Genomic DNA, 27,378 nt, shown 5'->3' with positions numbered 1-27,378 from the left:
TTGCCAGGGCATGTAGGAAGGCAACAAAGAAGGCCAAAGCCCTCTTGGAACTAAAACTTGGCAAAGGACAACAAAAAAAGTCCCTCAGCTGCCACTGACATCTTCCAGCCATGAATGACAGACTGCTCTGTCCCCTTTCTGACATATTCATTCCCAACAGTAGTGCTTTGCACCAAAGCCAGAAGGCTGGGGGTGGGTTTTGTTGCAGTTGCTTTCTAAGCAATGCAGAACTTGTCCTAAATGAGCAACAAAGAGGAGGCAAAGAGACAACAATTCTAGCATTAAGTTTTTAAAAATACGGTACCTACTATTTGTGTGATGAGATTTATAAACTGCACTTCTAAACTGATATAGAGAAAAAACCTTTTGTTGTACCGCTGAAAATCATCCCACATCAGTATTTCCAGGCAGCTCCCACCTGCAGGTATTTAATGAAGTAGTGCTAATTATAGGATGATGACATATCATCTCACAGAATGTCAGGTTGGAAGGCACTCGAGGATCATCTGGTCCAACCTTTCTGGGCAATAGTACAGTTTAAATGAGATGGCCCAGCACCCCATCAAACTAAGTCTTAAAATTGTCCAGTGTAAGAGAACCCACTACTTCCCTTGAGAGACTATTCCAATGTCTAATTGTTCTCATGATGAAACATTTTCTTCTGGAAAGAACTGGTAGTTCCACTAGTTTTAATATCAGAACTAGCACTTTTTTCTTTAACTACATACTAGTTACCTCATTCTAACTTCTGTGTTTGGATCTAATTCACATTTGCAGACATAAGGAAATCAATTACATGCATCTCAGATAACTACATAATGAATTCAGTATTTCATTCACATCTGCTTCATTTCCTGCTAGCCACTTTCTGGCTCTCTAGTCCCACGCTATTGTGGGAAGACATTGTAAAATATACCAAACACTCTATTTTATTTAAATATAGGAAACAGATGAAATTATGACTAAAAAATCATTTTAGCTTACATCCTCTCTCCTATTCCCAAATTATTTTCTCCCTAAGGAAAAATGAGTAGCACACCATTTCTCACATATGATTTGGTCTCCTGCAAAACAGCTCAAAGTAGGGAAATAGATTTTAATACTTCTGCAGTTACATTCAGACCTGTTTACATATGGTCCTATTTGAATTTTCTTACTCACAGGATTATTTAATCTGAAATTTATTCCCCCAAAAAATTTCACATTAAATAGACACACAATGCTAACAGAATGAACAGACAACACCAAAATGAGTGGGAAGGTTGACACTCCAGAAGGGAGAGCTGCCCTCCTGGAAGACCTGGACAGGCTGGGCTAGCAAGAACATTATGAAGTTCAGTGGGGACAAATGGAGGGTCTTCCACCTGGAAATATGTAACCCAGGACTGCAGCTCAGACTGGGATTCACTTGACTGGAGAAAGCCCTGTGGAAAGGAACCTGAAGGTCTTAGTGAATAACAAAGTCAGCATGAGTTAACAGCATGCTGCAGCAGCAAAGAAAGCCAAGAGGATGTTGACTTGCATCAACAAGAGCATTAATAGCAGAGATAAAGAAGTCATTATCCCATTCTACTCGGTGTTTGTCAGGCTACACCTGAAGGGCTGCTTTCAGTTTTGGTCCCCACTATAAAAAAACCATGAGGACAGGCTGGAATGCATCTAGAAAAGGGCCACAAGAGTGACCAGAGGACTGAAAGACCTGCCCTATGAGGAAAGGCTGAGAGAACTAGGTTTGTTCATCCTTGAGAAGGCTTAGGGGACACCTTGTTATGAGGTACCATAAGTACATAAAGGGTGGCTACCAGGAGGATGGAGACTCCCCCTTAACAAGGAGTCACATGGAAAAGACAAGGGGCAATGGGTACAAGTTACTGCTAGGGAGATTCTGATTGGACTCCAGAAAGAAATTGTTCACCCTGAGACAATGGAATAATCTCACAAGGGAAGCAGTTGATTCAAAAGGAGCTCCTGGGGTACACTCAGTCACTATTTGCTCCCCCTGTGCCTGTCAGCCTGCCTGCACCAATGGCCAGGCGCTCCCAGCTCTCTGACCACGCCCCCTCCCTCTCACCCCCACGCACGAGGTTGCAATTAGCCAGAAGGCTGCTGCCTCGCAGCTCGCAGTCTGAGAGCCTCTGCCGAGGTCGCCGGGGTTTAAATTTCCCGCGGCTTCTCCGGAAACGTCCCCAGCCACATCGCCCTCTCAGGCAACCTCGGGAGAGCCTCCGAGTTTGGTCCAGTCATCTCTTGCCCCCCTCTCTCTCGCTCTCCATCTCCCTGTGTCCAGGAGCCCTCTTTCCTCTTCTAAAGATCACGACACAGCACAGAGCTAGCTGGTGCTGATGTAGTTGGCCTCGCAGGTCACATTTAAACTACCCTATCATCTAGAAAGGCTGAATCAAGTGATCTTTGGGTTCCCTCCCAACATGGCATTCTGTGATTCTGTGAGAGCATCATGGACTGCCATGTTCTTCCTATAACTTTTTATGAACATGATAAGACCTACTCTAAAAAGCAACTGACAGGTTTCTGAACACGGTCATTAAAATGCTTTGTTTTAATAAAAATCCCTACCAGATGCTAAACCCTAAGTATTTACAAACATGTATGTCAACAGAAACATCTTACACAATTAGGCATGCTTGTTAGCCCTAATTAACTAAAGCTACCGACTTTAGCACAGTGAACGCTATAATCAGATGCTATTAATTGTGTTTGGAGAAAAATTCTGGACTAGCATCTCAGGAGCATTAACTGTAAGTTATTTATCACAATAGGCAAATACCAGTCAAAAGTAAGGGAGTTTTTGCTTTGACACTGTTCCAAAATCATTTAACTCTGGCTGCTTCTTCAAGGAAAATGATATGTTAAACAAAAATGGTGCAACTTGTATTGAGAGAAAAACAGTTTTCTCAGTATCCACTAGTATTGTTGTTTGAAGAAATTGTTTGAATGAATAATATAACTGTTATGTTTAAAAAAGCAGAAAAAAAACAGGCACTTACCCCTACCTCATGCTTCTAGACTAAATGAAAACATCTGCAACCACTAAAATTTATTTCTATAAACACTACCTCTGAATTACCTCTGAGTTTCCTGCTATTCCAAGCCTGTCCTTAAATAACTGCATATTACCTAACAGAAGATTCTCTCACCTTTTACCCATTTAGTAAGACCATACTGTTCATTAACATTTTGATAGCTGCCTGACAATTCAGGGTATACGTACATACAGTATCTTGCTTAAATCTTAACCACTAGTTAACAGGTTAAGAATTCTTAACTATGCATTAAAAGGTGTCTACTGATCACCATTTCCACGTAAGGGGAAAAGGAAAAAAAAAAAATAAAAAAAAGGGAAGCAAAGCTATTTTTATCTCTTCCTTCCTCTTTCCTATTCTGCATTTACCAAATCTTAGTTTCTCACTTGCTTCTCTGCTAGCCGCAATTCGTTCGGGCTCTCAGCATCCTGGCTTTTCCAATTGTTTTACTTCATGCTCAAAGACCAATTTTTATTTTTATTTTTAATTTCAGGTGTATAGACAGACTTTTTTTATCCCTAAAGTTCCACTCTACCCTCTGCATACTATTCTACGTTTACTGTAAACAAGTGCCATCACATCAACTGATGCAAAAAAAATTAACAGTATCCACAGTCACCAAATTAACAAATTACCTTTTGCCCTTGGTTTTCAACCACTTCCTTCCAGAATTCTGCCTTAGTAGCAACTTAGGACTGTACCACTGACAGACAGTAAAATTCCCTGAAGCAAGAATTTTTCAGAGTAAGAATAATAAATAAAAAGAAACAGTGCTTATCAGTACAAAGCAATAGCACCAACACTTCTTCAAAAGCATAGGAAGGCAGTCATAGTTACAGTAGTGTGAAAACAGTTTATAGAATTGTCTTTTGAATTCACTCCTGAAACAAGCAACTTTTAAGGGCTATCAAGTATAAAATATTGTTATGAGTGTTTTGGAAATCATCCTCAAGTTGGCATTTATTCTCTCAAAGGCTGAGGTATATCTTTTCTGGCCAAATCCAGTTTGCCACCTATTTTGTTCTCAATTATGTCATAAAATGGCTGGGGAAAACTCTTGACTCCTTTCTGGAAGGAAGGAAATGGCCTACATTCAAACACACCACAGGCAGAGAATGGTGATTGTTCAGCTTATCTGTCACAGGTGGACACAAAGAAATAGGCTTTCCATTTCCAAAGGTGTTACGAGAAGGAAATTGAGCATGCTCTGCACCTTAAATTCCTCTAAGATTTTGCTCAAGCCTGATGTTATTCACTTTTACTAAACATATCATGTGACATTGCAGAAAGTTCCATTTAAAAATAATTTCCATATGCCAGAACTAGATTCTTGTACCTAACTGAGAAGGTAAATCACCAACAGACAGCTACAACACGTTGTCTTGATGTATTACAAATCCTCTAGCCTTTCTCGGTATAACACTGGAAAATTTCCTGTACCCAAGCATACATTTCCTCCTATTCACCTTTCTCTCCGAGGCAGATGTCTAGCAAAGAGACACCTACTTAACACATTTGCAAAGTGATGTGTTGCTGAATGAGAAAACCCACCTCTTCAAACTCAAGAGACAGAATGGTGCTTTGCCTTCCTTCTTTAGTGAACAGGGCAGTAATTCCACGTAAATGGCACGTTAAGCTGTTATGTATCAGACTGTGTAATCACTTTTATGTTTTACTGGTTGTAAATAACATGCACGAGTGCTCCAAGGACCAAATTGCTCTTTTGCTGCCAACATTAGTTGTTTAATGTTCTGAACAGCAGAAGTTGCCAATTATTGTATTCCATTTAAAGGTGTCATTTAAAGCCACACTTTTCATTACTATACCTGTGTTGTAAATTTATACTCTTAGATAGAAAGATCCAGAAATCTCATAGAATAATAGAATTGTTTTGGTGGAAAAGAGTCGAACCATCAACCTAACATCACCATGACCCTTAAGCCACATCTCTAAGTGCCATCTCCATGCATTTCTTAAATACCTCTAGGGACAGTGACTCCACCACTCTGGGCAGCCTATCTCAATTTCTGACCACTGTATCAGTAAGGAAATTTTTCCTAATATCCAATCTAAACCTCCCTTGGCACAACTTGAGGCCATTTCCTCTCATTCTGTCACTTGATACTAGTAAAAAGAGACCAACACCTTCCTCACTACAATCTCCTTTCAGGTAGTTGTAAAAACTGATGAGGTCTTCCCTCAGCCTCCTCTTCCCCAGTTCCCTCAGCTACTCCTCACAAGACCTGTTCCCCAGACCTTTCACCAGCTTTGCTTTCCTTCTCTGGACATGCTCCAGCAACTCAGTGAGCACACCAAAACTGAATACAATATTCAAGGTGTGACCTCGCCAGTGCTGAGCACAGGGGCATGATCACTTCCCTGCTCCTGCTGGCCACACTATTTCTGATAAAAGCCAGAATGCTGTTAGTTGTCTTGGCCACCTGAGCACACTGCTGGCTCCTGTTCAGCCAACTGCAAACCAGCATTCCCAGGTCCATTCCTGCTGGGCAGCTTTCCAGCCACTCTGCCCCAAGCCTGTAGCATTGCTTGGGGTTGTTTTGACCCAAGTGCAGGACCCAGCCTTGTTAAGCCTCATTCAATTGACCTTGGCCCAGCGATCCAGATCGCTCTGCAGAGCCTTCCTACCCTCAAGCAGATCAACACTCCCACCCACTTTGGTGTCATCTGCAAACTCAATCCCTTTGTCCAGATCATTGATAAAGATATTAAAGAGGACTAGCCCCAGAACTGAGCCCTGTGGAACACCACTTGTGACCAGCTGCCCAACTGGACTTAACTTCATTCACGACCACTCTTTGGCCATGGCCATCCAGCCAGTTTTTCACCCAGCAAAGCATCCACCCATCCAATCTATGACCATCCAATTTCTCCAGGAGGATGATGTGGGGGCAGTGTCAAAGGCTTTACTAAATCCAGGTAAACAACATCCACAGCTGTTCCCTCATCAGCTAGGTGGGTCACCTGGTCATAGAAGGAGATCAAAGGAAAGGAAAGAAACCAAAGTCCTGCCCAAGATCTACTGGCTCTTCCTGTTTATTCTATCATCACTCCCCATAACTGGGGCAAGGGTAGAGGAGAACACTGCTTGTGCTCCTGATCCCTTAACCAGTTATCCCAAGGCCCTGGAGTCTCTTTTCATTGCTTGTGGACTTCTTGTCATTACTTCATCACTAACTATTTCAAGTTCAACAGTGGATAGTCATCTGAGGGCTGTACTAGGGAAGGCCCTGGGAGGCAGCAGACATCCCAAAGACATGGTTCCAGTCTGCATATCAGGCCTTCCATTCCCTTCAGAAATAACTTGTAAGGTTCAGAAATAGCTATGGATAATGATTTAGTAATTTCACCTATGGAAAAGTACTTTGCACATTTACTGCCTACCACACAGCATCCACTTCACCAGTAGTTCTCAGCCATGGCCTAAAGTACCTTACACAAGGCATGACAACCTGAATCTGCTGGACTTGCCTTGACTTCAAGGGATATAGACAAATGCACATCAATGACTTTTTCTCTCAACTACAAAAAGGTCAACAACTTCTCCGGAGACTCTCAAGACCTTTCTGGATGTGTTCCTGTGAGACCTGCACTAGATTATATGGTCCTGCTCTAGCAGGGTGGTTGGACTCGATGATCTCCAGAGGTCTCTTCCAATCCCTAACATATTGTGACCCTAAGAACTGCTCTAACACCGCTCTTCAATGTCAGTCCTTCTATGATTAATGTAGACAAAAGTGTACAGGATCCCGGTCACTTGTCTGTCTTTCCTTAGAAATGGGACCATAAAGATGTTTTAATGTCTAGAAGCAATCTTCTGAGGTTATTTTAAAATTACTTCTAATTGCAAGCATAGTCTTTTTAGTCCTTTCATTACTTTAAAAGCAAGAAGAGGAAGAACTTGGAAAGGACACATTTATAAGGGTGAAAAGAAAACTTACCCGAAACAGCCAGCATTCTGGCTTCAAGCAGAGATGGTAGCTGGCACTCAATATCACTCACTTTCCTCCTCAAAGTACTGCAAAGTTTCTGACTGGTGCAAACCTAGATTGAGGCAGACAGTCATGATGCAGAATTCATCCAAGTAAAAGTATAAGGCAATATAAAGAGGGCTTCACATGTTCTTGGTTTACAGGCATGACATAACTTCCTACAGCAAGGTGAAGAAGCTTAATATAAAAGTGGTATCTTTACAGAAATATCCAACACAAATCAAAGTTTCCAGCCTGTGCCACACATTATGTTATAAGAATAGGGAATGGTATCAGCCTTAGCCAGCTGCATGACAGAGAACATATTTCACAACTAGATACCAAGCCCCTCTTTCAAATTCTGTACAAATTTAGTTAATATTTGGACTTCATGATGTCATAACACAAAATGTACAGCAGTTTGTATACAAAATATACCATGATGCACATTTTAACTGGGGGGAAAAAAAACCAAACGTGCCGTCATTAGTTCTCTGCACAAGCAAGAGAAAGCTAGGCTTTGCGAGGTTATACCAGTTCAAAACTATACTTTGTTTCACAATCAGGAGACAGCTGGCTGAGGTTCAGGTCTCTGACTTTTTCCTCTCTCTTTTTAATCTTTTCAATTGCAAGTTCCTTCAATAATGAATCAGGAATGGCATTAAAAGCATGGAGACAGATAGGAGAGGAAAGAAAGGAAGTTCACCTCTTTCTGTATTTCACATTTAAGCATACATTACCACCTTGGAATGACCTTTTATACAACCTATACAATTCATACAATTCCCACACATTCCAAAATGTTGGTTCTTACTTCATATTGTAAAGGAAAGCAAAATGACCAGAGAAATCTCTCATGAAGGTAAGGCAAGTCTCTTTTTCTGAAGGCAAACATCAAACACTTGTTAAAAATTGTAGCTGACACTTGGGAAAACATTGCATTTATTGGAACCAAGGGCAAAGCGATAGTCAAGAAAGGCACAGGCCAGCTGTGAAGAGAGCAGATGTGAAATGAAATCTCCAGTGGGAAGTTTCTCTGCCCTCCTTGACTTTTTTCTGCCCCTTAAAAATACGTGTATATACCACGCTTAATAACAGAAGCACAGCTATCACTTCATTTTTTAAGAGCAAAAGCCTTACAGGTCCAATGACTTATCTGTTTGCACAATTAAAGCATACTATTTCAGATATAACACCAACTGTAAATTCTTTTAAATGGATAATGCTCTCATGCTTTAGGCTGAGAGTGTCTGTTAACCATAAATGGGTCATATTTTTTCCTGAGTTAACAGAACTATCCTCTAAACCAGTAACTGTTGCTATCTAAACACTTCAGAGTTTTCCTATTAATTTAAAAACACACATCTCATCACTTCTGTGCCTATTATAATTTTTCAATTCCCAGATATTTCACTGCATTTAGTATACCATTCTAAAGGACTTGCCTACTAATTCCTTTAAAATACTTTTTAAAATCCAAACCTGTCAGAGGTGAATAAATGTGCTCAAAATACCCAAAGGCCATTTTTTTCTCACATCTCCCCCCAAAAAATCTGAGTGTTTCTAATGACTTCTTTCTAAGTAGTGCTTTCTCTTTAGCAGTGCTGAATGGCTCAGTGAATTGCAATTAGATGGGGAATCTTTCAGCTCCAGGAAAACTGCATTAATATATCCCATGCTGGTAGTAAGTTAAAATCATTACCAGCAGACAGCTGTTTGGCAATTATGCAAAATAAGCTGGGAGGTTTAATCAGTTTCTAGTGAACACTGTCCACTTTGTAAGCACTACTGTCAGAATGAAGCTCACTGATACTTTTTATTAATGGACCAAATGCGGGGACCAGAGTCTGAAAGAAGGTTCCTCTAGCTCACATGGATGATTCTTCTGGAACATGAGATAAGTTTGTTACCAAGCCACTGCTTGTGTCTATGTCACATGTATTCTGTAGATAAATGGTCAACATTCATCTTCAGAGCTATCACACAGCATAGCTCAGCAAAACTAAATGAGTGACTCAGAGAGGCAAAAGAATGTAACATCCTCTAAACTAATAGCACTGTTTTTATGTTACATCAGTTCTACTCTACAAGCTCCAATTCTTTTTTTTTTTTTTCTACTTATTTTTTCTTGATAACAGTTACCATTATTCACTACAGTAGCTTATTCAGACACTCAGGAAAGGTTATTTCTTAGCTAACCAAGATGATGAACATTCACAAAGCCAGTACCCTCCTGTTGCCCACAGAGAACATGCATTCTCCCCTAATCAGTCTGACTGCAAGTGCCTCTGTCCACGGCCCCAGCAATGCCCTTTCGCTTTTCTCAGTAACCACCTTTGCTGCAGCTCATGGACCGACAAGCTCCATGTCTAAAATAAACTCCCTTTCAGTTTCAGGGAACTTCTTTAAAGCCAGACATTCCTATGTCTATTTTAAAATCCTCTTCAGCGGGGCTTGTGGGGAGATTTAAAGCAGACTTTCAAAACAAAAAAAATACACCTTACAAATCTGTGTTCAGACACATAAACACTACCCCAAAAAAAGTTCATCTGAAAACAACAGGATGTTGGTTAGCGAAGCTGTGAGGAATCAAGATGAAAAGCTGCAAAATATCAAAAGCAAGTTTGCCCACTGTCATCCTCTTCCATCTTTCCAGAGTATGATGTTAGTCTAAAGCAGCAGAAACTGGGACAAGGACACTGACTAAAGCATTGAAATTTGTTATTTCCCCAACTACCTCAAGGAAATAAAAAAAAAAAAAAAAAAAAGAGTAACCTTCACATTTCTTTACAACAGCAACCTGGTAAAAGAGAAATTTTCTTTACATTGCCTGAAAAAAGACAATATACCTGGAGTTTCTGTGCAACACAATCTTGCCATTAGCAAAAGTGGATATTAATTTCTGAAGGAAATTAATGGATAAGGAGACTGTTCCCTTCACCAGCAGCCTCATCTGAAAACACAGATGAAGTAGAAAAAGACATATAAACACTGGTGTCAGTGGAGGCCAGCCAGAAGACCGATCATTAGTGAACAGAAGCCGAGAAACAACAGATTACTCCATCTGCTTCCTTAAGCATAAACTTTATGGCCTGCCCAAACAGAAAAGTTGGGATGGGTTTTTTTTGGGGTGTATGCCTAAAAATATTTACACACAAAATTTGTTTAGATTAAACACAACCATAAAACCAACTTTCTCAAACACTGACAAGTTACTAAGATGTAAGTTATCATCTGTTTCTCTGAGTAGTTTGAAGAACTGAAAGCTGATGTGTACTTACTTTGGCAGTAGTTTCTTTAATGGACATGCTGAATGATTTTTCCTTTTCTTGAAGGCTAGAAGGGATCAAAATTTAAAGAAATAATATTAAAGTTGGCCTCTGCTCATCATCATCTGCTACACAAGGCACATTTTCACATGGAAGCATATAGGCTTTAAGGTGACTTACACTAACACAAAAGGCAGCCAAGAGGGCCAATGGCATCCTGGCCTGCATCAAGAACAGTGTGGCCAGCAGGAGCAGGGAGGTCATTCTGCCCCTCTATACTGCACTGGTTAGGCTGCACCTCGAGTACTGTGTCCAGTTCTGGGGCCCTCAGTTTAGGAAGGATGTTGACTTGCTGGAACGAGTCCAGAGAAGAGCAACAAAGTTGGTGAGGGGTTTGGAACACAAGCCCTATGAGGAGAGGCTGAGGGAGCTGGGGTTGCTCAGCCTGGAGAAGAGGAGACTCAGGGGTGACCTTATCACTCTCTACAACTACCTGAAGGGAGGTTGTAGACAGGCGGATGATGGTCTCTTCTCCCAGGCACCCAGTACCAGAACAAGAGGACACAGTCTCAGGCTGCACCAGGGGAGGTTCAGGTTGGATGTTAGGAAGAAGTTCTATACAGAAAGAGTGATTGCGCTATGGAATGGGTTGCCCGGGGAGGTGGTGGAGTTGCCGTCATTGAAGGTGTTCAGGAGGAGACTTGATGGGGTGCTTGGTGCCATGGGTTAGCTGTTTGGGTGGGTTGGATTGGTTGATGGGTTGGACACGATGATCTTGAAGGTCTCTTCCAACCTGGTTTGGTTTATTCTAATAAAGGTTTATTCTAATAAAGAACCAACACCAAAATTAATTTTCTGTTTGGTTTCAGCATTGCTATTGGCTAACCAATATTTTTTTACCCAATTTCTAACCAAACAATCCTGTTTGTTTGCTAAATGGTCCATATGCTAGCTTTAGAGTCCTTAATGAATTTATATCCATTTTACATAATACCTGAAACACAGTTATGATTATCTGTATGACCACAATACCTCAGAAGTTCGCAGCAGTGTCCAGGACCAGTGCTTTGCTAGGCTACCATCCAAACAGCTAACACAAAGGTGTTTCTGACATAAAGAGTTTGCAGCTAACTATCCTCTTACAACCCAGTTTCCAACTCTGCCAGGAAAGTTCAGCTGCAATCTCTTTTTTATATGAAATATCACTAGTCAGTTTGTTTAGTTTCACAAAAAGCCCTGCAAAGCATTTGTACCAAACTGATTAAACAGAGGTCTGAAAATGGGGCATCATCCATATGAGCAAATTCAAGGTTATCTTCCATACATGAAAACAGGTAGGCTTACTACTTTCATATTACTGAACCTAATGTAAACCTGTGCCTTTGATACTTATAAATAAACCCTCATTACATTTTTAGCATTAAGTTCAAAAATCCAATTCAAACAGAACATTGAGTTACTACAGAGATTATTTCTGTAACATTAACACTTCCTTCCATCCGACATGCAGGAGTACACTTTTATACAATGTTCAATTACTTTATCACAGTTCAGTGTACATGACAGTCAGCACTCCCCACCAGAAGCATTTCAATTCTTCCTTTTAGCTGCATAGTGAAAACTGTGCTTCATTCTTCCTAAATAAAGTACTATTAATTTACTTCTGAGCTTTCCTTTAGTGTTTGGCACTGAAGTACCCAAGCATTTCAGAAACATCACTGGATTCATTACAATGACACTCTTGCAAGATAAGGCAGCATTGTATTCCTTTTACAGGTGGAAGAACTACAAGTCATTGTAATTCAGATAGCACATTAACACTAAGTGCCCGTTTTGACTGCTGCCTGTCTTCTGTGCATTTCAGTTTGCTTTCAAGAACCTGCTCCTTCGTATATTTGAAGCACAGCACATACTAAGTCCTATTTCAAGAGTCAATATTCACGTAACTCTGAACAAAAAGCACAAAAAGTTGGACCTGTACTCAGTCACCACCTCACCCATTTGCACATGAGCGAGGTAAAAGTTGTCTGGCATATCATTTAATGTGTTAATGAGACAGTTATTTGCATTGCCTCCCCTAATGACCTGCTGCATGGAGCACACACCTTTTCAATCTACAGCCCAGCAAGGCCAGTCACCTCATTACCACCACAGCACAGAGGGGTCTCTCCATCTCCAGATGAGGCAGTACCCTCAGAAATATCTCATGACAATGTAACTCAATGTCTGTGTAAGGCAACAAACAAGGAGCGGTTTAAAACGTTTCCCACATAGCATTTTCCAATTTCTTCCGTTTCTACAGCAAAACACAAATTACATGTGCAATGGTGCTATTATTAGCTTCCTGCCTGCCTCTGGGCATGCTGGAGGGAATGAACTATTCAGCCATCGCTTTTCTCAGGCTCTGGGGCTCCCAGCAACTTTCAGCATCTCCCACAATCAGCATCTGAGCTAGTCAGGTTATGTAAAAAAGAGCTGGGCTTTGTGTACAGATGTCAAGAGGGAGCAGCAAGGCTGCAGTGTGTAATTCAATGATTAATGGGTGACTGACACAATTGTTCTGAAACTTATAAAATGCAACTCTAAAATACTCTGGCCATAATAAAATGCAAAGGGCAGTTATAGCCAGAACAGTATAAAGATGGTACCTCTATTTGACAAATCTCTTCCACATGCTTTTTGTCATATCTGATTACTTTCTTCACAAACACACACACACACACCAGGTTGATACAACAATTCACTCTTCTACAGGACTCACATGACTAATGGGAAGCATGATCAGTTTTAAATTTCTTTCTAAATAAATGATCCAGAACAGTTTTAGAAATAAGCCCCATCTGTAGAGTCTGTATTAGTAACCAGGGTGGCACAAGCCCATGTGGACTTTCAAGTCCAGGTGTTAAGTGGGGAAAAAACCACCCTCTTTATACCTAGACTTATTTTTTTTTTTTCATTAACATCTATCAAGTAATTGAAAAATAAATAAGGAATCTCACACTGCTATTCCAATGGCACAGCTATAGTTTTGAGAGATTTTTGCAGAATTATAGTTTTAAGAGACTTTTGTATTAAATCTGATACATATCAATAAAAAAATATCATTAGCAAATATCATTAGCACTGTGTGACTCAAGCTAGTGACAGCTGCATTAACCACCACCTTGAATCTAATCTGAAGAATCCTTGTGCTACAGCATTCAGGCAGAGTCTTACAAGTATATTTTTGTTATTTATGGTATGAATTTAACAGTAGTGTCCCATTTGGAATCCTTATTATCCTTCAGAGCAATAATGAAGGAATCCCTTAGCCCATCTGGAGATTAGTCCATCATAAAATTCACACACAGCAATCAAAACCGTGTAGAAACAAGCCATAGTTACCAAGTATGAACATCTCTTTAACATCTCTTTAACATCTTTATTGATGATCTGGATGAGGGCATTGAGTCCATCATCAGTAAATTTGCTGATGACACCAAGCTGGGGGCAGGAGTTGATCTGCTGGAGGGTAGAGAGGCTCTGCAGAGAGACCTCGACAGGCTGGACAGATGGGCAGAGTCCAACGGCATGAGATTAAACACATCCAAGTGCCGGGTTCTGCACACTGGCCACAACAACCCCATGCAGAGCTACAGGCTGGGGTCAGAGTGGCTGGAGAGCAGCCAGGCAAAGAGGGACCTGGGGGTGCTGGTCGATGGTAGGCTGAACATGAGCCTGCAGTGTGCCCAGGCAGCCAAGAGGGCCAATGGCATCCTGGCCTGCATCAGAAACAGTGTAGCCATCAGGAACAGGGAGGTCATTCTCCCCTTGTACGCTGCACTGGTTAGGCCACATCTTGAGTACTGTGTCCAGTTCTGGGGCCCTCAGTTTAGGAAGGATGTTGACTTGCTGGAGCGTGGCCAGAAAAGGGCAATGAAGTTGGTGAGGGGTTTGGAACACAAGCCCTATGAGGAGAGGCTGAGGGAGCTGGGGTTGCTTAGCCTGGAGAAGTGGAGACTCAGGGGTGACCTTATTGCTGTCTACAACTACCTGAAGGGGGGTTGTAGACAGGCAGAGGTTGGTCTCCTCTCCCAGGCAACCAGCACCAGAACAAGAGGACACAGTCTCAGGCTGCACCAGGGGAGGTTTAGGCTGGATGTTAGGAGGAAGTTCTACACAGAGAGAGTGATTGGCCATTGGAATGGGCTGCCCAGGGAGGTGGTGGAGTCACCATCATTGGAGGTGTTCAGAAGGAGACTTGATGGGGTGCTTGGTGCCATGGTTTAGTTGATTAGGTGGGTTGGATTGGTTGATGGGTTGGACATGATCTTGAAGGTCTCTTCCAACCTGGTTTATTCTACTATTCTATTCTAATTCTATTCTATCTTTTAACTAAGTTTATTGCTGGATTGTTTTCTTCTACCACAAAAGACCATCTCAGAGAAGCCCCTCACAAACTTTGCCATTAACTGACAAGAGAAACCAGACAGTCAATACTGATTCATTCTACTGACAAAGGCCTTTAACAGCCAAGATCTGTTACATGTGACTTCGACCAGAAATAGTATTTTCTTTTACCACCACTCTGGAGCTTCATATTTCATATAAAGAGGGGTATTCTGTATGCTTAAAAGTTGCTTTACTTAACACTACCAGGGAAAAAGCCTTTAGAAAGAGTTTTTTGGATTAAGATTAAATTCTTGATTGCGAAGATGTCCTTAGTTTTGACTCATTGCTATTATTCTCTAGCAAAACAACAAACCAAGAATTTGATCACTTGTTCTCACAGTTTCTGCAACCTATTATAAAAACCATTTAGGAGACAACATCATCTCAGAGAAACCAAATTTCTTGATCCAGCTAATGGAAGGCCTACAGTAAGACAGGAATTTAGGTAATGCAAGTTTAACTGACTAAATGAGGGGAAAGTATTTAACACTTGCAGAACTGACAGCAATCCACATATTTTGTGTAATGTCTTTATTCACACACACAGAGCCGTGTAGGCCTATCATTTAAATGGCTTGCAAAGGATTTACACACATTAGGATCCATAATGAGGAGTGAAGAAAATAAAAGGAATATAAACATGCTATATTCTAAAGCCTCATTGTATACATGCTAGACCAGGAAAGTAGGAGCTAACAAATTACCCTTTCTGGATGACGAATGAAGTAATACTTTGGCAAATTACAGACTTCAGCTGGAGAACTACAGGAGGATGTGGGAATGCTGCATAGTCAGGAGATGAGGCTGATTTGGCATGTAATGCCAAAAGACATTGGGAAAAAAAAAATAAGATCCAAATACTTCAAGCAATCCAGTGCCTTTTAAATATCTTATTTTAGTGACCTTGAAAAAACAGACACTGAGTATGTTGAATTGTAATCACAGTCAGAATGTGCTGCAACAGTGATGATCACCACCAGGAATGGTGTATTGGCAAAACAAAGAAGGCAAATTCAATGCAATAGGGAAGAGAAGGAAGACTGGGTATCAAGTACTGTGGTTCACACATTTGTCACTATCACAGGCTTCCCATGTGACCGCAGAGAACTGTAATTGTTGTGATATAACAGATTATGTTTTAAAAAGTCATTAAAAGAATATTGTGAGAAGTTGCAATTTATATGTAGGAATTACCCATACTATGGAAGTGGCTTTGTTCAGAGGAAGGCTGACTAGCACAATAGTGGGAAGAATGGCTTTCTAATAAAGGAAGGCATGTTTCTGAATGTCTTTCCTTCCATTTTGCTAGTACACTTCCCTTTGCATACCAGGCTATTGTGCATTGCTGCTTGGTTTCCTAGGAAAAAAATTCAAAGAATGAAAATGGGCAAAAGAAAAGTTACACTGGTTTTTACGTTCAATATACATAAACATCCATATTGTTTAAAGAAAAACAGTTCCTGTATTAAGGACAAAATATATATACCATGACCAAAAAAAAAAAGTCCTGTTTTCATATAGACACTAAGCAACAACCTCTGGTCTCTGCCTGTAGACATAATGGTGTCCATTAACAGCAAATATTCTTCCTTACTGTCATCTAAAAGATTGTTCTAGAGCTTGTGGTTTCACTCCCTATCACCACACCACAATACAGTTCTTAAGGAATAAGCACTTTCTTAAAGCACAACTTAAAATTGTCCATAATGAATTCCTAATTCAAGAGCAACAGTCTAGAAGTATGAGACAATATGCTGGGCTAAGCCCCCAATTCATATGAATGTGTATCCCCTCCTAGATAAAATGATTCAAGGTTATTTTCTTGACTATCAGCAAGTGTAAAGTTTACAGAAAGTCTGAATTTGTCCCAAAGTAATCAGATTGCCTGGAAATGAAAACTTATTCTAATGGTCACAGCCTGCAGAGAGTGTGACTTTTCCAACTTTAAGTCTTCTAACATGATTCTTTTTTTGATTCTGAAGTCACAAAAGCTGTACTCAGAAGATGAAAACATATAAACTAAGCTCTACATTTGTTAATCTTGCTTTTAACAGGGGAAAAAAAAAAAAAAAAAGAAAAAAAAAAGCTGACCTTCCAAAAAAGCCTTTGTCCAGTCCTTTGGAAAGGAAATCAGACATGTTTCTAGGGGAACATTTGATGTAAACATCTCCTACAGTATACATCAAGGCAAAAATCCAGCATAAATCTAAAGTCTGGGGTCTACACTGGGCCTTTAAAGTAGAAGTCCATGATGCAAAATTAAATTCCTCAATCAATAACTTCCTTGGACTTTTACAGTTCCCTTTATGTTCATATCTCAGGAAGCTTTGAAGACAAATTGGAGAAAAGAGCTTTTGAACAAAACTACGCTTAACAAGAGGCAGCTTTAAGCTAGACATGCACAACTAGGACTAAAAGCAAAACCAAAATACACATGTACACAAAATTTCCTTGAGTAAAATCAACAGATTCATTATTACAGACACCACCTACAGTTTTTAATCAGGACAAGATCTACAAGGGTGTTGCCAGTCCTACACTTCTGCTCAATTAAGAACATTCAGACCTGTATTATATTAAACGCATTAAGGTTTCAGTGCTCCATTGCAAAGTTTGGTTCTAACTAATCAAGGAAGACACAGAGTAACAAGATTTTCATCCTATGTTATCCATTCCTAAGTCTGGCTGGGTTACATATCTTGGTATTACCATACTAGGAAAGCATTTTTGGTTAGTCAAACATCTGAGTTCCTTTCCATCTTTTTTAATCAAGCCACAGGACTTTAACTTCATAGTAACATATCCCCACCCTGGGAAGCAAAACCATCCTTTAAACAGGAAGTTAAGAGTTTTCCAAACAAACTCCAACCGTTTCTTAGATAATTCGATTGACAATCTCAGAGGTCTCTTCCAACCAAAACAAGTGTATGCTTCTATGATTCTGTAACACAGCCTACAGAAAACTTCTATGAGATGGCAGAGCTGGTTAAACAATGATAAAACCACAACATTTCTGCTGAACTGATGTGGTAAAAATCCAATTTCTCCGTCTAAACTTGTCAGTGCTCTTGAGGCATGGACGTTGACACTAAATAGGGGAAACCAGTTGTGTTTACGTCATACTGAAAATAAAATGTGTGGTAGTTGCAAGGACCAGACACCTGAAATAAAAGTAAAATGCAAAGTATCACCTTGTGAAGCTTCCAACCTCAAAAATTGATCTGATCTGAGAGAAAAATTATCAAGAGATACACTTTAAGGTATGGGAGCATTGCACCTTCTGTGCATTTCAATCTATAGAGTTCACCAAGGAGTATCACTGAGAATCCATAACTATGTATCTACCTCTGAGTCATCAGAGAGTTGATTTTGCTCAAGTAATTTGCTCTTATCTGAGCTATCATTTGTACTGTGGTATTTCTTCATTGCAGCTTAATGTCAAGGACTGCTTTAAAACATGTGCTTCTCTATTCAGAACTTACCAAGAGGCAGAACTAGAAGCACACTTTCCCACTCTCTTCATAAAACTCCAGCTTACCAACAAGGTTTCCCATTGACTCATGGGTTGATGGGTGAATGCACTTGTCTGTCGACTCTCCAAGAGTTATCCCAGTACAATCAGAGAGTAACAGAATGTTAGGGGCTGGAAGAGACCTTGAGAGATCATCTAGTTCAACCCCCCCTTGCCAGAGCAGGATCACCTACACCTGTATCACACAGGAACACATACAGGCCAGGTTTGAATATCCCCAGAGAAAGAGACTCCCCAACCCCCCTGGGCAGCTTCTTCCAGTGTTCTGTCACCCTCACAGTGAAAAACTTTTTCCTCATGTTTCCATAGAATCTCCTATGCCTCAATTTCCACCCATTGCCCCTTGTGCTGTCATTGGGCATCACCAAGCAGAGCCTGACTCCATCCTCTTGGCACTCACCCTCTACATATTTATAAACATATTTTTTTTTAAATGCACTCAATAGGAGGACTGAGGTAGCATCTCAGTCTGAATAGTATGGTAGCTGGTTTTTTGCCTAGATAAAAATCACTTCCAGCAGGAACAACCAGTTTACAGTCACTTGAAGATGCTGCTGACATCTTCAATGATGATTCCAAGACGAATTTTCGGTGCCATGTATTAAGAAATCTTCTGGTCCTATAATACACTGTTCAGTTACCCAAGCTGGCCACACGTTTCAATCAACCATTCACATGCTGCTGTATTTCCTATCACTCTTCTGTCACCTGCTGCCACAAAGTAGTGGTGGCCGTTGTTACTCCAGCTGCTACCTGAAACTGGAGCATGAAACTGAAAAGAAAAGCACAATCAAGACAGTGATCTGCAGCAGAAGGTCATCCCGTCCTCTTTCCCCAGATTTTCTGACATGTCAAGAGATTCCCATTCTTCTGCTACATCTGTCTGGAGTGCAACAGAACTAGAGCTTGCCTACAGCAGCTGCAATTATTCTCCTAAGAATAACATCCATTGTATTTTGCTGATTGAAAGGGCCTGTCCCTAGGTATTGTTGTTCACTGTTTCTCTTTATTATGTACAAAAGAATTCAGTATCACACATTGACTGGGACAGCTGGTCAGTTTTCCCTAGAGAGAAATAGATCTCATCGTATGCATACCCAGAGGAATCAGCACATATGTAGCTTGGACTTTATAGGCTGCTACATCCCACTGGATATGGTTCAGGCAAGCAGAGGGAAACAGATGCAAAGCAAGGAAAACCAGATTTTTCATTACACTGCACACATGGATACTCAAGCTGGTGGTATTCATCTTTCTGCTGGGAGTTTTTCTTTCTATAATCCTTCTTGGAAGGACAAAAAGCCCTGTCTCTAAGATTGGTCCAGTATACTTCAGGTCACTAGCAGTGACACTGTCCTCCAAGTTAGAAGACTTGTTCTCTCCTTTTCCTGCTGTGTTATCAATCCCTCTTTCCCACAGAAGGCCAGTGTGGGAGCAGACTTTGCAGAAGCCCTTTTTCCTCCTTACAACAGGCAACACCACCAACCTCAGTGGGATTGGAGTCACTGTGAATTGCTGAACCACAGAACAAAGGATTCTGCTCAGACCCAGGCAACTCAATCAAGAAGATCTCTGCCACAGTTTCAAACTCTGGCAGCTCTTGTCCAATGACTTTTGTCTGCAATTTTGCAGGAAACAAATTCACTTCATGTACTAAAGTACAGACCTTCCATTGCACACCAGGCTTTCAGTACACAGTTTTTAATAGAGTTGCTCCCACAAGCAAGAAAAAGAAAACAAAACCACTTGGCCAAGGAGTCTACCCTTCAATCCTGGACATTAATTCTAGTTAGACAAAACAGAGAGGAAAACACCGATCTCTCTACAGAAAGAATGCTGAGTCCCTTTGTGATCTGACTCAGTAGGGAAGAGGCACCTCTCTTTCACCTATGACTTGCCTTAGTCTCTCACAAAAGCCTGCAGCAAACTTCCTTGAGAAATCCAAGATTATGGCCTCCTCAAAACACAAAACCAGCTGTGGGACTAGCTGAAAATGAGACAATCCTATTATCAAAAGGTTGGATTGGGTTATAACATTTCACACAAAATTTGGAGTTTCTCCTCATAACCCCCTTATGTCAGAATATGCTGGCTATGTGGCAAATCATTCTGCAGGCAAGAGATCGAGAGAATTCCCAGTGCAGAATACTCCCCAGGTGCAGGGGAATGTACTTTCTGATTCTGCTCCTCTGCTGGAAGAACACCGCTAAAGGTTTTGTGAAGCTGTGCCACACAGAATAAAATGGATCAATGGATCATTAAAGAAAAGAACTACAATTAGGGAAACAGCACCATACCACCACTGCTGCAACTATAGCTATCAGCTATATTTTAAGAATGCCATAATTGCATTTCAATTAACCTCATGCAGCAGACAGACACATGATTCCTGCCACAGGAACAGTTTTAAAACTCCTCATTAAGCATCAATAAAATAATCAGAGCAGCACGAAAGGGCCCAAAGTCAAGGCAGTAAGATAAATACTCGAAGTGACCTGTGTATTGTCCTTGTGTCATGAAAAATGACTTGTCGCCAACTGAAATTCAGTCAGGATGAACATGTCTAGAGGTAGAACTAAAGCTGAGTTATGGGGTAAGTTGAATCTGCCCCTGTCAATACCATGTTGCTGTCATGCCAGCTTCAAAATGAAAATACTGACTGGAGCAAGGTGTTGCGGGGCTTGAAGTTCAGATTGTAACATGAGAGGCTTCCACTTGCTGTTTTCAGTTTATGGGTTTGGGTCGTGGTTCCTTTCTACTGGATTGACTGAAGGATGGGGAGATGTGGGGGATAGGTCACTGGTTTCTGCTGTTACTTCTGCATTTTACCCTGCTGCTTCTGCAAATAGGCAAAGTTAATTGTGCATTGTATTATCTCATTTGTCTCAGTAAAGCTCTTTATCTCAACCCTGATGTTTTTTTGGTGTGTTAGTTTCCCTCACTTCTGTGTTGGGGGGAAGCAGGCTGTATGAAACCACCACAGTCTATGTATTTGGTACCTCAACATGCAGCTCAAAAGCAGCTGTCTTAACTAAGTCAATTTGGGAAGGAGGAAAAAAGGTTGAGATAATGAGATGCAAGATAAAAAGAAGATTCAATTACGGCTCAAGGCTTTTTAAGAGAGTTTTATGTAAGTTTTCTTTTTCTGTGGTGTGTTCACTATGTTGATATATTTGCTCTCTGGGGTCAGCTGTGGCTGATGTGCTAGCTTTCTGTATATATTCCTTCTGGTGATGTACGTCACCTCAGGGGAAGGGCTTACAGGTTTTGTCCAGAGCAATACAGGACTCTCCCAAAAATACCACTGAGAAATCTGAGTGGCAGTGGTCCCCTGCAGTGGTTTGGAATTTCATCCCTGAGCAAGTACAAAACCCTGACAAGCTGGTGAAATGCTTTGGAAAAGTCTGTACTCAGCCTGGAGGTTCCCGAGACACAGAAATCGCTCTGATGTGTTGGGCCACAGCCTTCTCCACATCCACCAGGTAGGCCACCTGGACATAGAAGGAGATCAGGTTGGTCAGGCAAGACTTGTCCCTCCTAAATCCATGCTGGCTGGGCCTGATCCCTTGACAATCCTGTAGGTGCTGTGTTATTGCACTCAAGATGACCTGTTCCATAATCTTGCCTGGCACGGAGGTCAGGCTGACAGGCTTGTAATCCCCTGGCTCCTCCTTCCAGCCCTTCTTGTGGATGGGCATCACGTTGGCCAGCTTCCAGTCATCAGGGACCTCACCAGTGAGCCAGGACTGTTGAAAAATGACAGAGAGAGGCTTGGCCAGCTCATCTGCCAGCTCTCTCAGCACCCTAGGATGGATCCCATCTGGTCCCATAGACATGGGGATCCAAGTGGCTGAACAGGTCTCTAACTGCTTCCTCCTGGATTACAGGGAGACTATACTGCTCCCTGACTCCATCTGCCAGTTCAGGAGGCCAGTTGTCTGGAAGACAACCTATCCTGCTATTGAAAATTGAGGCAAAGAAGGTGTTAAGTACCTCTGCCTTTTCCTCATCTTTTGTTTCTATATTCCTCTGCATGTCCACTAAGGAGTGGAGGTTGTCCTTGCCCCTCCTTTTGCTATTAATATATTTATAAAACATTTTTTATTGTCCTTCACAGCAGTGGCCAGTCTAAGCTCTAAATGGGTTTTTGCCTCTCTATTTTTTTTTCCTACACAACCTAGCAATATCCTTACACATTTCCTGGGTTACCACCCTCTTAATTTCCCTTAATTCAGAAGCTCATTGCCCATCCGTGCTGGCCATCTACCCTGTTGGTTCATTTTCTGGCACATTGGCACAGCCTGCTCCTGAGCCTTCAAGATTTCTTTCTTGAAGTAGATCCAGCCTCCTGGACCCCTTTGTTTTTAAGAGCAGTTTCTCAAGGTACTTCCCTCTGGAAGTCCAGAGTGATGGTTTTGTTGCTGCCCCTCTTACTTTGACTGCATATTGAAAACTCAATTTTATTTCATGGACACTGGTCCCCAGGCAGCTTCCAACTTTGCCAGTATCAACTTCTAATATACAGACAAAGAAGCATATAAGGAAAGCAACTTGTCCTGCAAAGGATGAGGATGAATTGAGGTCATGAGCAGAACAAGAGAAAGAGACAGGGCTGCTCTCTTGGTTTCTATCTCTAGTTTTGGAAGCTGGCCAAGGACAAACAGCAGACGGAAAAGACTAGCAGGCGACGGCAATGCAAGGAAGTCTCTCTTCCTCTGTACAGGCCTGTGTTTCAGCTGTGAAGGAACTGTACTGGGAGGTCCATCTACTCAAGAAGAACATGATCTATTCTCCATCTGTACACTGTGTTTCAGCCATGAAGAGAAGGTGCTCCCCTATCTAAGGATTTTACTTACGTGGCCATTAGGAGGACATGAGGAAGTGGGACAGAAAACTCACTTCAGTCCTAGCTTCAAGAGTTCATGAATTACAAGGGAATTCTTCCCCAAAGAATGCTGCCCTAGTTTCCAGTGGAAAATTACCCCAAAAAAGCAAAAGAGCCAATACTGCTGCTGATATTCCTGAAAGGACTCCAACAGCATCTTCACAGGATACAAGTGATTCCAGTTAGCATTAGCAGGAACCTGCTTCTAACCAGATGGAGTAAAGGGACAGCTGGGTTTATTGGACTGCATGGAACAGATGGCTTGGCAATTTGAACCCACGAGAGTATAAAGCTTTAACAGATACAGGTGCCCAGTGTAATCTGATGCCATGAAACTATGAGGGGTGGAACACATCTGTGTTTCTGGTGTGACAGGGGCATCCTCACACCTGGATGTATCAGAAGCAGAGCACCAGAATGCAAGCCACAGTTTGCTTTCACTTGGAGAGGTGAAAGGAGTCACTGGACTCGAGTGCCCCATGAGTGGAAACACAGCCCCACCATTTTGACTGGTCATGGATTGATCCAGACTTTACTGGAACAGGGTGGAGCTCCAGAGCACCTGCAGTGAACAGTCTTCTGTATACTGCAAAGCGACCTCACTTTGAGTGAGAATGGACAGTGACTGATGTATGGTGTATATTGTTTGATGTTGATTGTGGCCGGGCATGATTTAGATGGTATAGAATAAGGGGTGGAGAATATCAGGGGTTGAGTTGAATCTGCTGCTGATATTCAATACCATGCTGCTGTCATGCCAGCTTCAAAATGAAAGTGTTGGCTGGAGTAAAGAATCATGGGGCTTGAAGTTCAGATTGCAACATGAGAGGTTTCCTATTCTGGTTGCTGTTTTCAGTTTCCAGGTTTGGGATGTGGTTCTTTTCTGCCAGATTGGCTGCAGGATGGGGGTAGGTTGCTGACTCCTGCATTTCACTGCACTTTTTCTGCAAATAGGGCAAGATAATTGTGCATTGTATTATCTCATTTTTCTCAGTAAAGCTCTTTATCTCAATGCAGGGCTGGGTTTTGTGGGTGTGTGTTACTTTCCCTTACTTCCGTGTTGAGGGGAAGCAGTTTGTGTTAAACCACCACAAACTGTCAGAGACTTGAAGTCTTCCAAGCCCAGAGTTTATGTCTGGGACAGAGGTGAACATCAGTGAGAGCAGTTTCTGGGTCTGTGCAGCACTTCACTTGTTTTATTTCATGTGCAAACACCATTTTTCAATTCCTGCAGACCTGAAAAGCTAAAACTAGTCAAATGACAAAGCTTTCACTTTTTCATTCCTCTTATTTGGTGATGCAGCCTTAGCTGTGGTGGCCACTACACAAGTCACCTGTTTTGCCTGTACATCTGACAGCTCAAGGCACTCATTTCACCATGCATATTTATAAGATGGAAACAAAGAGGGAAAAGTTCTGTCATTTACATATTTCACTTATTTGCATTCCTTGCATATTATCCTTTCCCTGGACTTTTGATATTTTACAGCAGGAGGATACTTGATATTTTTGATACTTTACAGAAGGGAAATTTTACAGGGCGTACTTTAGAGAAGGGGGAAATTGATATTTTACAGAAGGGGAAAAAATAAATACTGCCATACAAAGCAGGGAACAGTGCAGAGAAAGGAGCACAGAAGCTTTACCCTCTGCACGGCACAGAAGCTTGCTCAGATCAGGCACACACAAATACACATGCTTGCACCAATGGTGGTGAAATATAAACATATCTGGGAAGGCAAGTGCCTATCAGGTGGTGGCAATTTACAGCAGCAGGAGGAGGAAAGTCTGGTCAGAAGGGCAGAAAGCCTTTGCCCAGGGAGCATCAAGGTATTGCTGACATCCTCCCAGAGCAGACACATGATGATGATGCAGCATGCAAGAAACCACCCACCAAGTGAAAGACCCAGAAGTAAAATTAACCTACCAACATCAAGAAAAAGTGCCGACAGCAACAACAAAAAACAACCTCCAAACAACCCAAATCCCCAAAAAGTAAACTTAGACTCTGTATCTGTATTGTACTCTGCACAACCCTCTTCTCTGCTGTCCCATTCATGGGCCCAGCAAACAGTCAGGAACATTAGCGGCCTGTGCACTGCCACAGAAACTTTTTGATATTATAAAGCCATTTCATCACTCTGCCCTTTACTGCATTTTCACAGAAATAGCCATAGAAAACCTCAAACTACACATCTACAAAGGACTTTCCTAGACAGACTGCACATTATCTTCCTAACAAATCCCTTTTTGAATGGATAGGGTGCAATTTGTTTTGCTTTTTCGAAACACAACTCTTTAAAGCTAAGTTTTTTGTTGAAAGGATTATGTGAATAAACATGGCTGTGTTCAGATTTCTTCAGCAATTTCACATAGCTTGCCAACTGCTGATTTGACTGGGAATATATACTTTGAACAACAAAGCATGTACAAAGCAGTCTCACCTAACGACAGCACATGACAGTCCCTTCTGAATGGCCCTTTTCCTAAGTTAGTATGTGAAACTATGTACAAGTCTTTATTTCCAATTTTTCCAAAGTAAACCAACTTCTCTAAAAAAAAACAAAACAAAACACAAACACTTTTGTGGCTTTATCAGGCTTTGACCTCAACTGAAGATGCTGAATGCTTTGAGTACATTCCAACTAATAAGGTTTTCAACCCCCTGAGCATTTGTATTTCACTTTGAAAGAATCTTTGTCAGATAAGCTCCAGCCATCACTGAAGCAGAGTGAACTGGTTGCAAAAAACTCAATGTTCAGTTCCTTGCACCACTGGCCGCGACAGAACTACAATCACTAACACACAGAATAAAGGACGTGCTCTATCTTCAGAAGATCCCTCACGCCCACTGTGGAACAAATTCCTACTAATTAAAAATTGTTCCATGGAAAGGGTGGAAGAGGTGGAGTATTCAAGTATTTTGAAAGATATTTAATTGAATTTCTTTCTTTCAACCAGCATTCAGTGGCCAGACAATAGTCCAGATGGAACTGTGCAATTTATTTTGAGGATGACACACTGTACAGTCACATACATCTGTAGATATGGGTAAAACCAAGCAAAAATTGTCAAGTGAAAATAAATGTGAACAGAAGTATAACAGACTTCCCCAATTTTCATTGAGAAATGAAACATAACAAAAGGGAAACAACAGGTACTGAAGAGAATAAATCAAATAATTAACATGGTCTTATTTTATAATTAGAAGTTTCAAATTACACTAATTAAAAATGTGTGTGTGTGTGTGTGTGTATATATATATATATATATATATATATATGAAATGGTGTCCTCTTCAGTAGAGACTATGGAAATTAGGTATTTTGTTACCTTTTGCAGTCTCCGGGAGACAGTACTCTGCACCAAAACACTCAGACCTCTTTTCCTCTGATTTCAGTATGTCATCTTTAGTTAAAACACCAGTATATGTCATGGTACACACAACTCCAACTGTTCCCACCTTGTAAACACATTTACATGCAACCCCACATGCAAACTGAGCTTTTGCACTGTAATTTTCTCATTTTATAATAACGATTACACCTTCTAGTTTACCAAGAGCAATTAGGCCTGTCTGGACGAGTGAAATGACCATTTTCTGCAGTCTCAGCCTTGATGAGAATCCCTGTTGAATCACAAGGATTATTTGCATATTATCAAGCCAGGTTTTAACCTCAGCTTTCAACAGCTGAGAGAAAGGGCCCAGGATAATATATCTAACATTTCTCAAGTGTGCTGCAGTTACCGACAAAGGCTTTTGATTTCAAAAAGCCGACCACTTACCAAAGATAAACAAGACAAAACAAAAGGACTATTAATCTCCCTGAAAATAACAACATTTTACAAGAAAAATAAGTTTAGACACAATGTTCAGCCCAGGGTTTCATTAACTTGCTTTCCTGCTTTGGCACACTTCTGTCTGGGCAATTCTTCATTTAAGATGTTACCTCAATTTCCCTGAAATTTGCTTTAATAGCATTTAGACCAACAAAAGCATAATAATTTGTATTTTATAGTGAGTTGCAAGCCACTCAATACAATTGATTATAGCACAGATTGTCTTAAGAGATGCTTCACATCAGCCCTGTGTTATTCTGTTGCTGAATGCAATTCAGGTACCAAATAAATAATTCTGCAAAAGTACATTATAGCAGTACTTTACTGCCTATGTAGTTAGGATAAATACATAGTATCCTGCAACCCAGTAACCAGAGGCTTGTAATTTACA

General features: G+C 41.0%; 1 protein-coding gene across 1 annotated transcript in view; it reads right to left on the bottom strand.

Annotated features, from left to right (window-relative positions):
- DISC1 (DISC1 scaffold protein) overlaps positions 1 to 27,378 on the bottom strand; it is a 230,231-nt gene that overhangs the window by 114,413 nt on the left and 88,440 nt on the right. Inside the window, exons 7-8 of the mRNA XM_068147069.1 lie at positions 10,312 to 10,366; positions 7,001 to 7,103 (exon numbers count right to left, since the gene is read on the bottom strand). Coding sequence (XP_068003170.1) covers positions 7,001 to 7,103; positions 10,312 to 10,366 — 158 coding nt within the window. The remainder of the gene's footprint in view (positions 1 to 7,000; positions 7,104 to 10,311; positions 10,367 to 27,378) is intronic.

The sequence above is a fragment of the Melanerpes formicivorus genome, unplaced genomic scaffold (assembly GCF_026170545.1).
Source record: "Melanerpes formicivorus ecotype bairdi unplaced genomic scaffold, bMelFor1.0.p_v2 SCAF_2, whole genome shotgun sequence".
Taxonomy (NCBI): domain Eukaryota; kingdom Metazoa; phylum Chordata; class Aves; order Piciformes; family Picidae; genus Melanerpes; species Melanerpes formicivorus.
The sequence above is the reverse complement of the archived record's forward strand: the minus strand, read 5'-3'. Positions and strand labels throughout refer to the sequence as shown.